Here is a 14,047-nt window from a genome sequence, read left to right as displayed (position 1 = left end):
CCATTGAGGAGCAGTGATTGGATTCTTCATCTGTACATAATCTGGCCTTAAATGTTATACTTTTTTTTTTTTTTTTTAACAAAGATGATTAGATGGCTCTGGGGGCTTGATTTATGTTTTTATTGCTCCTTTTTGCGGATTGTACTTGCTTTGTGTATAATAATATACCAGTGGTTAAAGTTTACTGGAGGACAAATCAGACTGGGGTTACCTTCCCACCCACCAACAGTACGAGACATGAGTAACAGCAGTGCATTCTGGGGCGGCTGCTGGATCTGGGAGCATTCAACCACTCATTTGAGTCAATAAAACCACATTCAAAGATTTGACTCCTTTAAAAACGAATGGTTAGAAATTTCCTAGTGAATAGCTGCACAGCTCCAAATGCACACACAATAAAAAGAAGTCGAACAAACATAGATCCATGTGTACACACATGTTTATTACATTTATGTTTCTGGTAGTTATAGGAGATAATATCTTTGAGAAACACTACCAGCACTGCAGAGACTTTGGGAGTCCCAGAACTAAAGTCCACCTTTTTACCAGCCTGGATCCTTAATCCTCTTCTGCTCTTGGCACAGGCTATGATGCTGGGATCTCTTCTGGCAGCTGGTGCAGTTAATAGCTTGTTATCTTTGCTTGGCTCTGTGCCACAAACCAGGATGTACATCATTCTCCGCTCACTGATGGAGAAAGCAAACATTTCAGCCAGAGCCAGAGCCATGTATGTGGATGTGAGGACTCCTGGTTACTCCCTGGATAGCAACATCCCTGCAACACCACAGGAAGCTAACATTCTGTAACCTGGAACATTTCACAGACCAAACTTCAATCTTAAGTTTGTTTTTTTCTGAAATTTGCTGATTGAGAGAAACATTTTGCTTTTCCATCTCTTTCTCTTCTCCCTCTGTCCACTCAGACTTAGATGATCCGGTGATTACGGTGCATCAGAGCAGCGACGAAGCAAAGCAGTTCTACTTTGAGAGGACAGTGTTCCTCCGATGCATCACCAGCTCCAACCCTCCTGCCCTCTACACCTGGAAGAGAGGCAGGGAGGACCTTTCTCAAAGCTCTGACTCAGGGGTGGAGATATACAAGCCATTCTTTGCAGAGGTGAGGAGAATTAACAGATGAATAGCGTGATGTAATGAAGAACCTCAACTCTGATTTGGATACTAGCTTTAGGACCAGGATGCATACAAAGTCTTCTGTGTATTTAGTTGATGAGAACATTTCCATGCAAACAATAGGAAAACAAATTATCTGTTCCTTTGATTCTGTGGAAAATGCTGTAAAAAATGCACACAGAACTTTGTCCTGCAGGTTGGAGGAAACCAGCTACTGTTTCCATCTCCACCCTCAAGTTTTCTTACCGTGATAGAAACATGTCTAAAACACGCTAGAGAAACGTTCTCGCCAACGATCAGATGACAGAAGCAAGTCGTCATTACGATGCAAAAACACTAATTATTAATAACTTAGGTTGTTACAATCTGCTGGAAAATGAATGAAGTTCAGGTTTAGATGTTTTCACCGACTCCAGTCTCACACGTCGGTGTTTACCTGGTGTTTAGAGGAAGTTCCTGCACCTGTCATCAATTTATAAACTACTGATCATTAAATGCAGACATTTTACAAACGGATTCATTAAAATCTGCAAATCTACAAACTTTAGGCTGCAGCTTCCCCATCGAACTCATCATTTATATTTTAATTAAACTTTTATTTTGATATTTTGATTCTGAAATCAAATAAATTATCTGTGTGGATTCATTTCTGACAAATAAATAAATGACAGATGTCTGGACATACAGGATTTAATTCATCTGGTTTAAGCAAAAGGAGTAAAAATATGAAAGCAGTTAAAAATATGTGAAATTATTTTAATTTATTACAAGAACAATAAAACTGGATGTTATGTGAGCTCCAATAAAAACAGTAAACAGTCCTGAATATGTGACAGAACCAGACTGGGACTCATGTTAACCAGAGAACAACAAACATCCCACCTGGCGGAGGAAAGTGATGTTCTCATCTGTACCTGGAGTCCCATCCAGACATAAAACCCTGCAGCAGCCTTTCTACCTGGATTCTCAGGTGTACCACCTCGGACACCTGGGAAACGCAGCCACCTGGACTTCTGCTCACATGAACTGTCCTTTATATCCAACCCACGCTCAGCCAGAAGCTCATCAGCTGGAGACCGGTCCACTGGTCACTGGGACGTGTCCACAGGTCTCTGGTACATGTCCACCGGTCTCTAGGATGTGTCCACCCACAGGTCTCTGGTACATGTCCACCGGTCTCTGGGACATATCCACTGGTCTCTAGGACGTGTCCACAGGTCTCTGGTACATGTCCACCGGTCTCTGGTACATGACTACTGGGATGTTTTTATCACTGCCTCCAAGATTGAGACAGAGGAAGAAAATTTACTGTCGACTTCCTGTTTAGAGCTGCTGCTGCAGCCGAAGACGCAACAGTCTGATTTTCTGAATAAGACAAAGAAAAAGACAAGATCACTGCTGAGCCGCAGGTAAACAAAATGCTGGTTCCCCCAACATGGAGGATCAATCCCACACTTCTGTGGGATTAAGAAACTTGTTTTATAACATGAAAATCCTGAACCAGGATGTATTACTTTATAAACCAATAGTACCCACAGCCATGCTTGGCAATGTCTCTGGGTTTTCTCTTCCCCTGTTGTCTTTGTCTTGTGGGATATTAATAATTTATATCATAATTGGCAATTTTTTTGCCTCAGCCGTTGTTTGTTCTCACCTTTATTTTTTAAACAACGCATCAGTGACAGTCTGGATGTTCAGGCAGCAGATATTGTCATGCACGTCTAGCTGGAATAAAGAGACCATAGACGTTTCTGCCGTCACATCACACCTTGAATTAATTTATTAACTAACAGCTGTGTGTTTGGAGTGTTTGATGTACAGAAGCATGGTTACCCTGTCACTTCCTTCCACCTGATTCTGTAGCTATTAGAGACCTCTGAGCTCAACCTGAATGAATCTTTTTTATGCATGAAAATAGAAAAAAATGTCAGCGGCAACAGCAGCAAGGCAAGAAATAGGACAATAGCAGTGTCACATGGTGGTACATCAGCTAGTACAGTGTGTGTGTGTGTGTGTGTTTGCTTTTTGTTGCTATATATATAAACTCTGATACATACATAAAACAGAGGAAGGGAGTAGGTGGTAGTGTTGGTAGTAATGGCAGTGTTCCCTTTATATTTTATGCAAAGTGGATATTGCGCCATTATTGAGTGTTGCTCAGACTATTACAGCAGGCATTAATGGCTCTGACAGCAGTCGAAAAGAAACTGTTTTTCAGTCTGTTAGTCCTGGTTTCGATGGCCTTGTACCGTCTGTCCGGCGGCAGTAGCTCAAACAGGAAGTGGCCCGGGTGGTACGAGAATTATACTGGCTCTCCTGAGACAGTAGCAACCATGATGCCCTCCAGTGTGGGTAGAGGGCACCCACTGACCTTCTCAACCATTTTGGTCATCCTCTGGAGTTCTTCACTGGAAAACAGTTGCAAGGAACTCAAAATGCACTGTCAACATTTACAAAACATAAGAAACACAACCCTAAAAACACAACACATGGAGTGGAGCTGGAATGGAGAGATTTGATGAAGCTTGGAGGACACTTGTTGACGTTGCACCCTTTAAGTAGACAGGACCACGTCTTTGTGTCGGCAACTTATTTCTCCCAGTCCCAGCGGTGCATAAAGCCTTTCTAATTTTCATTTTTATTGTCAGGAGACAACATATTATTAACTGAAAGCAGCGCACACACTCTATTGCCACTCAGACACATGCACGCACCGTCTCACTGCGTGCAGGCAGGTGACGCACCGTGTTGCTTACAACGGTCTTGTGTGCAATAATAAACCAGGTCTGCACCAGCCTCTTAACGACCCATTATTTGAGTCAGGTGTGCTGCAGTATGGACATACTGAAAACCTGCAGGACACTGGCTCAAGAGGTCCCAAGTTGGGGATGCCTGCTCTGTGGCAATTCAGACACACAGGCACGCACCGTCTCACTGTGCGCAGGCAGGTGACCTACGTGTTTCTCATAACTGTCCCACATTTCTGTACAACAATAAACCAGAATAGAACAATAATCATTGTCAAAAAGAACTGAAAAGTTTCTGCTTGATGAGTATATTTTCCATAAAATGTATTTTGTTCCAATATAGGTCGTAACAACATCTGCATACAGTACAGGCTATGTTCTTATAATAAACTTATCACGTTATAACGTGATACATTTCACGTTATTACAATTAAATATCACGTTATAACGTGATAAGGTCTGATTTTTTTTTTATTTGGCTGACAGCTCCATGCTTCCGTATAAAACACATAATAGTAAGAAACAATAAAAACACTATATAAATAAATAACAGTTAAAGAAGTAACTAAAACAGTAAGGTACATATCTGAGGTATTTCAAAGTGCGTTGTTCAAAGTCATGACAGCTTGTGGAAAAAAACTTTTAGTATGACGGGATGTGGTGTGTTTAATAGTTTCCCTGAGGGCAGGAGATGGAACATCTCTGTAGCAGCGTGGCCAGAGGGATCGTTGATGATCTGTAAAGCTCTTGTTAAGAGTCTAGATTTGTAGATTTGTCCTCCAGGACGAACCACTCTGTTTAAATTTTTCTTTTCTTTCACGGTGAGATTACCAAACCACACAGCGATAGAGCTGGTAAGAAGACTTTCGATACCACACCAATAAAAGTTTAAAAGAATAGTTTCGCTTTGAGTGAATTCTTTTCATTTCGGTAAAAAGAGACGCTGGCGAACCTTTTCAGCAGTGTTACTAGTGTTTGACTGCCAGCTCAGATCTTTGGAGAGAGTGACACCTAAAAGCTTACATTTATCAACCATTCGTACCCGATTTTATTATTTTCCATTTTAGTTTTTGATTTTATCTTTTTATTATCTTATTTTTTGACTTACTTGGCCTTTTCTTTTGTTGTGATATTTTTTTGTTTTTTAATCTTTTATATGTTCTTCAGTACTTTGGTCGGTAGATGATGTTTGTTTTCTTTTTTTGTTGTTTTTTTTAAAGTGCTTAATTAATGAAGTTGGATTGGCTTTATAAATTTTGAACGTTTTTGTTGATGTAGTCCAACAAAAAATTATCCAGTGTTTCATAACTTTTACAGTTCACAGTAAATGTCACAATGTGAACTAAACACAGAGAAATAATAATTATTTAATAAAAATTATTTTGTCTTTTTAATTTTTGGAAGCTATAAATCAATTTTTTGCTTTATATTTTTGTCCATTTCTCCATGTAGCCTAAAACAAATATAACCAAAATCAAGCCAGCTCAGGCATAACTGATGGATAACCCTGAGGAGAGTAAACGTTTAAACAGAGGTTGGTTTATTGTGAGAAATGATGGTGGATGGTGGTTGGTTAAAAGATCCTGGGAAGGCAGTATGGTCACGTGGGACAGAAGTGCACTCCAAGACAGCTTGGCTCCGGGATCTGAAAACACTCCAATATCCAGATGTGCGGTCAAGCAAACAGGCTTTGGTCATACACGGAGAAGCAGAAGTCAGGAGACTTATCCAAGGGGGAGGGCGAGAATCGATGGTCAGGTCAGAGCAGGGGTCGGTGTCCAGATAATCACAAAGCAAGGGTAATCCTGGGACGTGGCTCGGTTGGTAACAAGAAAACTGAAACATAGAAAACAAACCTGAATCTCAACTTTGCACAAGGCTGTGGATAATCTGGCAGGGACGGAGAGACTGGAGAGTGTTTAGGGCTGAACACAGGTGAGGATGGGGAGTGTGAGGGCCCGAGGCCAAGGATGAAGAGAGCACAGGAGGTTTTTTAAAGAAAAAGTCTTTGACATTTAATTTTACAAAAAAAAACAACAAAAATACAAATTCCTAAGTAAAAGTTCTGGGCCCATAAAAGAGGTCAACCAAACAGAACATCAACATAAGGAACTGAAAACTAACTGACCTAACAAACTGACACACAAGAGAAACTTTATACACTGGCTGATCAGACCATTTTGACACAAGAGGGAAAACATAACATAACTATCTTCAGCTAACTTAATAAACTTAACTAATTAACAGAACTTAAACAATTTAGACTCCTAACTCTTTAGGGAAACAGAAATCTAAATAATCATAATTCTACATAAAGAATAAACAAAGTAATACAAAATAGAAAATCTAAACCCCTCCCCCACTGTCCTGTTGTGAGATGGATGAGTCCAGTTAGGCTGCAGCCTCGTCAAAGTAGATCCACCTCAGCTGGGACTCTTAGCAGGCTTGGGCCTCCCACACAGCAACTTCCCCAGGAACTGGTAACTCAAAGAAAAAGCTTATTAACTGAAAATAAACCAAATTAACAAGGTGACAAGAATGAGTCAACTAAAAGTGTGAATCCAGTTAGTTAACCACCCTGCCAAACTTGCTAAGAAACATGTGAAATATAAAAGAAATGGTAAATATTACAAATAAAATGTGTATTGAATTCACTGAAATGAAGAAAAAGGTTAGCAGACCGGGCTCAATGTGTGTGGCTGCCTAGGCGGAGTAATAACGGAAGTCCAGGTGGAATAAATGAACCTGAATAAGGAAGCATTCACTAGACAGAACATGAACCAGTAACATGGTTCTATGACACATATAAAAAAGGAAATTGGGAAAATAAAAATCAAAATGACAAAGTTATCCATCACAAATCAGAAAACAGAAGCCAAAACTATGTGACTAATGAGACAAGGTCAAATTAGAAAAACCCTGCAGTAGGAGAATACAGGCCCAACTTTTTTTACGGGTTCCAGGTTGTGTGGAAAGTGTCTGGGTTAGAACTGAGCATGCATGTTATGTATTCACTGGGAATACGGTGCATTATAATGTTAAGCCAGGAATTCTCGTTGGAACCGCTTACCCTTACTTCTACTCGGAATGAGTTGGAAAGATTTGTCTGAATAAGCTGCGTGCACTTACACCCAACATGATGTTATGTGATGAAATCGTGATCTCTTAAATAAGGACTATTATAGAGACAAAAAAAAAAAATAGCCCTGCCTCCAGCCCTACACCACAGCACCTGGATTCACCTGAACTCACAGCACCTGTCTACCACTTAATGATGACGCCCCTCCCGGTTGGTTTCTGCTTGTGTTGTTCTTACTCTCAGATGTGAGTCGCTTTGAAGAAAAGCACTTGCTAAATGACTGTAGAATAGAATAGAATACCCGAGAACAGCAGGATATTCCTCCTGACAGCAGGAGTTAACCGTTGGCACATCCTCGTGTTTGATGAGCTGAGCGTCCACCACTCCCAGTAAAAGACACCTTCAGTTAAAGACAGCAGACAGCGCATTTACAATCAGACCAGTACTTTCATGCAGGACCAGAAACAATGCACGTTACATTTCCAACATAATAAATAGTGACTTTTTCTTTTAACTTAAACCTTTATTTAAAAAAACTTCACATACAAAAACGTAATGAACAAACAGCTTGACTGAGAGAAGTAACTGTGTTTCAGGGGGAGACAAAGATCTTGAAGCTGAAGAATCTCCGGCTGCAGGATTATGCTGACTACACCTGCATCTCCTCCGTCAGAAATGTCTGCGGCATCGACGACAAGAGAGCCCACTTTGGTCTGAACAACCGGACAGGTACACAAACACACACACAAACATGCACATTCATACAGTTTGGCCAGATGTTGCCATGAACTTCAGGCTCCTGATTATCAGCATGTTTCTGACTGATGCTCCGCTCATGAAAGTTTTAGGTTTTAACCTGTTTGCAGTCATGTTTCCGGATGCAGGTTTGTGGGATAAGTTCCACAGAAACATCCATTAGAGAGAACAATGATAAGGAGCAGAAATAACTCAAAGCAGATAGTGTTAATGTATCATCCCACAGCAAAGTTGTGCTTTAAAAATGTTTTTCCAACAATAACATGCAACAACCCCACCAATGATGTTTCCTCAGAGCTCAGATTGTGAATGTCTCACCTGTACAGTGGTCCTGCACCACTCTGCAGCTGATGAAATTTACATGATGTTAGCTTAACAAAGGTCAGCCTAGCTATTTTTATCTCCTTCATTATTATTTTCACATTTAGCTGCTTTTGTGCAGCTACTCATGAGCAACTGTTGGAGCAGCTCTGCAGCTTTTCTCCACAACACAGTGCTTTTATAGTATGTGTTTCTGCAGCATGGAGCATGTCACCATGTTTTATTCACATGGGAGGAAATATAGGAAAGCTTTCAAAATATTAAAATAGATCAATTTGAAGATTTTTACATTTCTTTAATAATAGAAATCTGCCTGGACATTAAATGACCAACGTGAGGTTAAAAAAAGAAATTCTAAATTTTTATGAGAATAACAATGTTAAAAAAATGCCCATTTATTTGAATAATAACTAGGGATCTGATTCAGTATGAGTACAAGCACAGCAAAATCTACTCAGTTTAATTCAACCATGAAAATATGGCTGTTATTATACTTACATTAGTTTCATATAGGATATTCCTGATTGCAAGAAACTAAACATCATCTCATTAATGACTCTCGTTTAAATGACCTTCACCAATGAGATTCCAGTGTTAGTTTCTATCAGAGGTTTTAATTATAAGGATGTCAGTGTGAAAAGATTGAGCATATTTGTCAGGAATTGTTTGTGATTCATTACACAGGGTTTGGCAAAATTACCTTAAAACTGAATAAATAAAGAAATGAATGAGAGAGAAGTGGGGTCAACCAGCAGCATAACTATAATCCAGGGACTCCTGCTGAGAAAGAAGAAGAGAAACACAAATGAATAACAAAAACAATTTTAGATATTTCTACATGGAGAGTAGATGGAGAGGCTACTTTATGTTGCTTCTCTCAGGCTGCAGATCTGTGATGCCACGGACAAGGACAAACAGATTTATAAACTCTTTGGGCTTTTAAATAAGTTTGGGTGACGTTTTTTTTATTTTATTTATTTATTCCTTTTGTTAGTCTTGACTGTTTATTATTGTGTTGTCATCTGGTTCTCATTTGCTGCTGGCTGTAAAACCAATTGCCCCACTGGGGATAATAAAGCTAACCTTGAACCTTTAGAGAGCAGAGAGGAGCCCAGTGCATCATGGGACGTCCCCCCAGCAGCCTCAGCCTATAGCAGCAGGACTGAAGGGATGGATCAGGATCACCAGGCCAGACCTGCTATAAGATTTACCAGGAAGGAAAGTCTGAAGATGATCTGAAGGAAAGGGTGTCTGTTTCCTGAAGCCAAATTGGGAGCTGGTTCCTCAGAGCAGGGTCTGATAACTGAAGGTTTGGCCTCCCGTTCTAGTTTTAGGGCTTCTAGAAACCACCAGTAAACCTGCAGATTGAGAGTAAAGTGCTCTGATGGGAAAATCTTGAACTCTAAGATCTTTAAAATCTAGTGAAGCTTGGTCACTAAGAGCTTTATATGTGAGAAGAAGAACTTTAAATTCTATTTTGGATATAACAGGGAGCCATAGAAGAGAAGATAAAATAGTAGAAATAAGATTTCTGATGATAATTTTCATCAGAACCCTTGTTGCAGCATTTTGGATCAGATGAAGGCTTTTCAAAACAATAAGAAGATTAATATTTTGTTAATAATTTATACTTTTTAATTGAATTTTACATCCCAATTTGCTACTATTCAAGTCTTAATATTAAGAGAAATTCTTTCTTTCTCTTTTTCTTGTTGTATCCTCCCTTTTCCCATCCATTGCCATTAGCTCCTCCATCAATAAAACTCCTTCTGGACGACCCTCTGGTGGCCAACCCAGGAGAGACCATCACTTTAGCGTGTGTGGTATTAGATGGGGATCCTCCCCCAACACTGAGATGGTTCAGGCTGGGAAGACAGGAACTTCCCAAGAGGAGCGTCATCAATGGTGGCACACTGACGGTCCCTGTCGTTACCATGGATGATGGAGGCACCTACATCTGCGAGGCATCCAACAATGTAGGAAGCCCTGCTAGGAAATCCACCACCATACTGGTCAGAGGTAAGACATGAGTGCTGCAACGTTAACTAGATTTTTAATTAAAAACTTGTCTTTTTCAATTTGATGGTTTGTGTCAGTTTAAAATTAGGTAAGGCTGGATACTGATTCTGGTCATGCATCAGTCCTGGTTCTCAGAATCCTGTTGCACAGGCTGGAAAATTAGGTTGGACTTTCTGGAGCGGTCCTTAACTGGTTCAGATCCTACTTAGAAGGCCGGAGTTATTTTGTTACAATTGGCAGCTATGAATCAGAGTGAGTGGCCATGACTTTTTGAGTCCCCCAGGGGTTGGTTCTTTGTCCTCTTCTGTTCAGCTTGTATCTGCTCCCTTTGGGTCAAATATTACAGAACTTTAACATTGATGATCACAGTTATGCAGACGATACACAACTTTATATGTCGACTGCAGCTCTGCAGTCGTCTGGCATTGGGCAGACTGCCCAATAGACTTAGTGTGTCTGGAGAAAAATTAACACCTGCATGAGGGAGAATTTTCTACAATCACATGAAGACAAAACTGAAACAAATCTTTTTCTGTTCCGTAGCAAAGAGAAGAGGGTCAGCATCGGTAAACTTATTGGATTTAAAATCATCGGTCAGGTTAGTAACCTGGAAGGGTTGATAGACTCTGATATGACTTTCAAAGCTGTCACTAAGACAGCTTTTTTTTGCCAGAGTCCAGGCCAGAGTCCGGATCAGAGTCCAGGACAGAGTCCAGACCAGGGTCCAGGTCAGAGTCTGGTCCAAAGTCTAGGCCTGCTTTCATCAAGTGAAAACTTGCCTTCTTTAATCTTCTCAAGGTCTTCGTAAAGGTCGATTCTGGATCACACCAGACCCGTACCACAATGAAGACAACATTCAGATCGGCCGAGAGGTGAAGATCAGCTGCCAGGTGGAGGCCACGCCACCAGAGGAGCTGCAGTTCAGCTGGCTGAAGAACGGCCGGCCTCTGAAGAGCTCTGAGCGGATGGTGATCACTCACACGGGCACCAGCCTCTCGCCGGGAACCACAAACCTCGACATCATCGACCTCAAGTTCACCGACTTTGGGACCTACACCTGCGTAGCGTCCCTGAGGAATGGAGGGATTCCAGAAATCAGTATTGATGTCAACATTTCATCCACTACAGGTAAGGCCTTTGTTGTGTATGTGTGTTCATGAATGTTGTACTTTTTGTGAAAATGAAAGTTTTTAAATGACACATTTGAACTGAGCATATTTGAACTGAGTATGTTTGTTTAAAGTTAAAAAAAACATTGTAATATATCTGTATGTTGCCATTATAAAACCCCAGTTCCTAAAAAGTCAGGTTTCTGTGATAGGACATGTCTGAAACGCCTTCAAGACTGAACCCTTCTATCCTGCCCTCCGGTGACCTGCTTTGTCTCCGCTTAGTGATTTAAAACTTTCAACCTGTTTTTCTTTTTCCTCTACAAAATCATGAAGTCTCTGCAAAAAATATGTTTTTTTTTATCTCTACTGTTGCATCATTACTAGAAAAGATCTAATAATCATGAAATCAAAATGTCACAGTCCACAATTCATGAAACCAGATGTTTTAAAACATTTTATTGGTTTTAACTTTGTCCTAATTCTTATTTCTCTTCATTTTTCACTCTTTTTCAAATAAGCTTGTTGTTTGTATATAAAGTCCAAGGCATGTAAAGAAAGATTCAAATTAGAATAAAATGAAGAGGTAGTCTGTAGCTGTGTGACACACACATTTATCATTGTGTGGGTCACAATTAAGCCATGTCCCATGAACATTTTCCACCCCACAAGGCATAAACTGATATCATTTTCTACCAATGCTAGGGGATATAATCTGTATTTTACTGACAGCACAGTGTAAAACATGAGAACAGAGATCATTAATAAAGAGTTCCAGTTTATGTCAGACATACAAACGCATCTTCACATTTCACTGTTTTTGACCAAAACTAAATTTGTCACATAAAATCAGTAAATATGTGTTTGGTGCATTATTTCTTTGTAACAATGCTTCTTGGTAGAAAATCTTCTGGTGTTGTAAAGTCTGTTTTTTTCCTGTTATATGGAGCCACATTTAGAAGGAAAATGCAAGTCTGGGATGAGTAAGAGTCGAATATGTGGGTCAAGAAAAACTTGACATATTTCTTCTACCAAGAAAGGAAGAAAGAAAGAAAGAGTTTTTGAGTTTTCAAAACCACTTTTATTAAAATGACCGCAACAAACCCAACAACAGGGCAAAAGAAAAGAAACTTAAAAAAAAATAAATAAAAAAAAACTCAAAATACAAATCAATAATAAACTAAATTTCAAACCAATCACACCTACAGTATTTAGAAACTACAGCCTCGTAGAACCAACAACCCTCAGAAATGAAAAAACAAACAGTTCTCTCTGACACAGCACATCCTGCAACCCCACAGATTCCCACAAATGCATCAATCCTTTCACTAAGTCTGTGAAACTCAAACTCCAGCCTGAGTCGAGCTGCCAGCTCTCTGTCAACATCATCACCACATCTACCATCCCCACACTCCTCACACGGTTCTTACTGGTTGTCCTGAAGGGAAGTTAACGAGTGTGTGCACATTTTTGTTCCTTGCAGAATAGTGGACCATAAATAAACAAACAAAAAGAAAACTGTACTCCAAGTGCCTGAAACCAAGTCCCCAGAGCCAAAAGAGCCCAGCCAGTCTACCACACTGAGTAAAGAAATGGTGGAACATCTTAGGCTCCAAACAGAAAGGACAACCCTCCCCCTGTGCCAGGATTGTAGCTTTGGCCCCATGAATAACCCTCCACTGGAGGTCTCCCATCCGTTTATCAATGGGAGGCTTGTACAGGGACTGCCAACAGCCCCCTGGAGACACACTCCTGGCAAAAACCTTTGTCCACCTCGACACCTTTACCCCACCAAGGAGTTGAGATTTGAGACCTTCACGCTAAAAAGATACAGCACCGTCCTCCCCAAAGTTTCAAAGACCATCAACACCAGGGTCCGAAAGGACAACAAGATGTCCTCATCATCCTGGCACTGACCAAAGGTGGGAGAGACAGTAAGGGATGGAAACAGGTAGTCCACACTGGCTGTAGTCTGCGGCCGTCCGTACTATCACCTGGACACGTGTCCTCCAGATCCCTGATTTCTTCTTCTAAACGCCGGATCATCAATTTACCTCGAACCGTAGAATGACTGGTGTACTGCGGGTAAAAAACCCATATATGTGCCTTTCCCACTTCCCACCACTGACTCATAGAGGTAAACTCCATCTTTCTAGACCACCACAGTGACCAAAAATCCTTAAACTTCTGACAGAAACCTCCATCCATCAGTTTAATGTTGAAGTGCCACTAAGAGCTAGTCAAATAAAGAAAGAAAGAAAGAAAGAAAGAAAGAAAGAAAGAAAGAAAGAAAGAAAGAAAGAAAGAAAGAAAGAAAGTTAAAAATTGAGTTTGAAAACAGGAATGGGAAGCAATTCTTATGAAAACCCATCTCTTTCCCACTGTATTCTAATTATTTAAATTTAACTTCATGTTTTTACTTTAACATTTTCTTAAAAGCAATGCACACACACACAAACACGCACACACATACACGCATAGACGTTTTTTGTCATGTTTAACTCAAAAAGTTTTTATATGGAGTCATCACAGAATAAAATAAAACATTAGAACAACTGATGATGGTTTGTTTCCACATAAACTCCATAAAAACTATATTTTTGTTCCACTTCCTGATTTGGATCATGTTTATACTTTCAGTCTACACAGTAGACCACAGCGCCACAGTTTTACTCCATAAGCAGAAATAGAAAACGTTTTAATGTGTTGTTTCAGAATCAGAATCCGAATACTTTATTAATCCCGGAGGAAATTGTGTGTACAAATCATGTGTGTTTATTGGTTTATATAAATTCTTCGGTTTGTAAACAAACCATGTCAGAAAACTTTTAATCTTAATAATGAAACATTTGTGGGGTCCCTGTAACTGCATCAATAATTATACCC

At 40.0% G+C, this 14,047-nt stretch overlaps 1 protein-coding gene across 1 annotated transcript in view; it reads left to right on the top strand.

Moving 5' to 3' along the window:
• The window catches only part of mdga2a (MAM domain containing glycosylphosphatidylinositol anchor 2a), a 150,854-nt gene that overhangs the window by 43,055 nt on the left and 93,752 nt on the right, over positions 1-14,047 (top strand). Inside the window, exons 4-7 of the mRNA XM_041971331.1 lie at positions 923-1,116; positions 7,553-7,685; positions 9,780-10,052; positions 10,851-11,180. Of these exons, the coding sequence (XP_041827265.1) occupies positions 923-1,116; positions 7,553-7,685; positions 9,780-10,052; positions 10,851-11,180 (930 nt within the window). The remainder of the gene's footprint in view (positions 1-922; positions 1,117-7,552; positions 7,686-9,779; positions 10,053-10,850; positions 11,181-14,047) is intronic.

Source organism: Melanotaenia boesemani, chromosome 20 (genome assembly GCF_017639745.1).
Source record: "Melanotaenia boesemani isolate fMelBoe1 chromosome 20, fMelBoe1.pri, whole genome shotgun sequence".
Taxonomy (NCBI): Eukaryota; Metazoa; Chordata; class Actinopteri; order Atheriniformes; family Melanotaeniidae; genus Melanotaenia; species Melanotaenia boesemani.
Note: the sequence above shows the minus strand (reverse complement) of the source record. Positions and strands in the feature narration are given on the sequence as shown.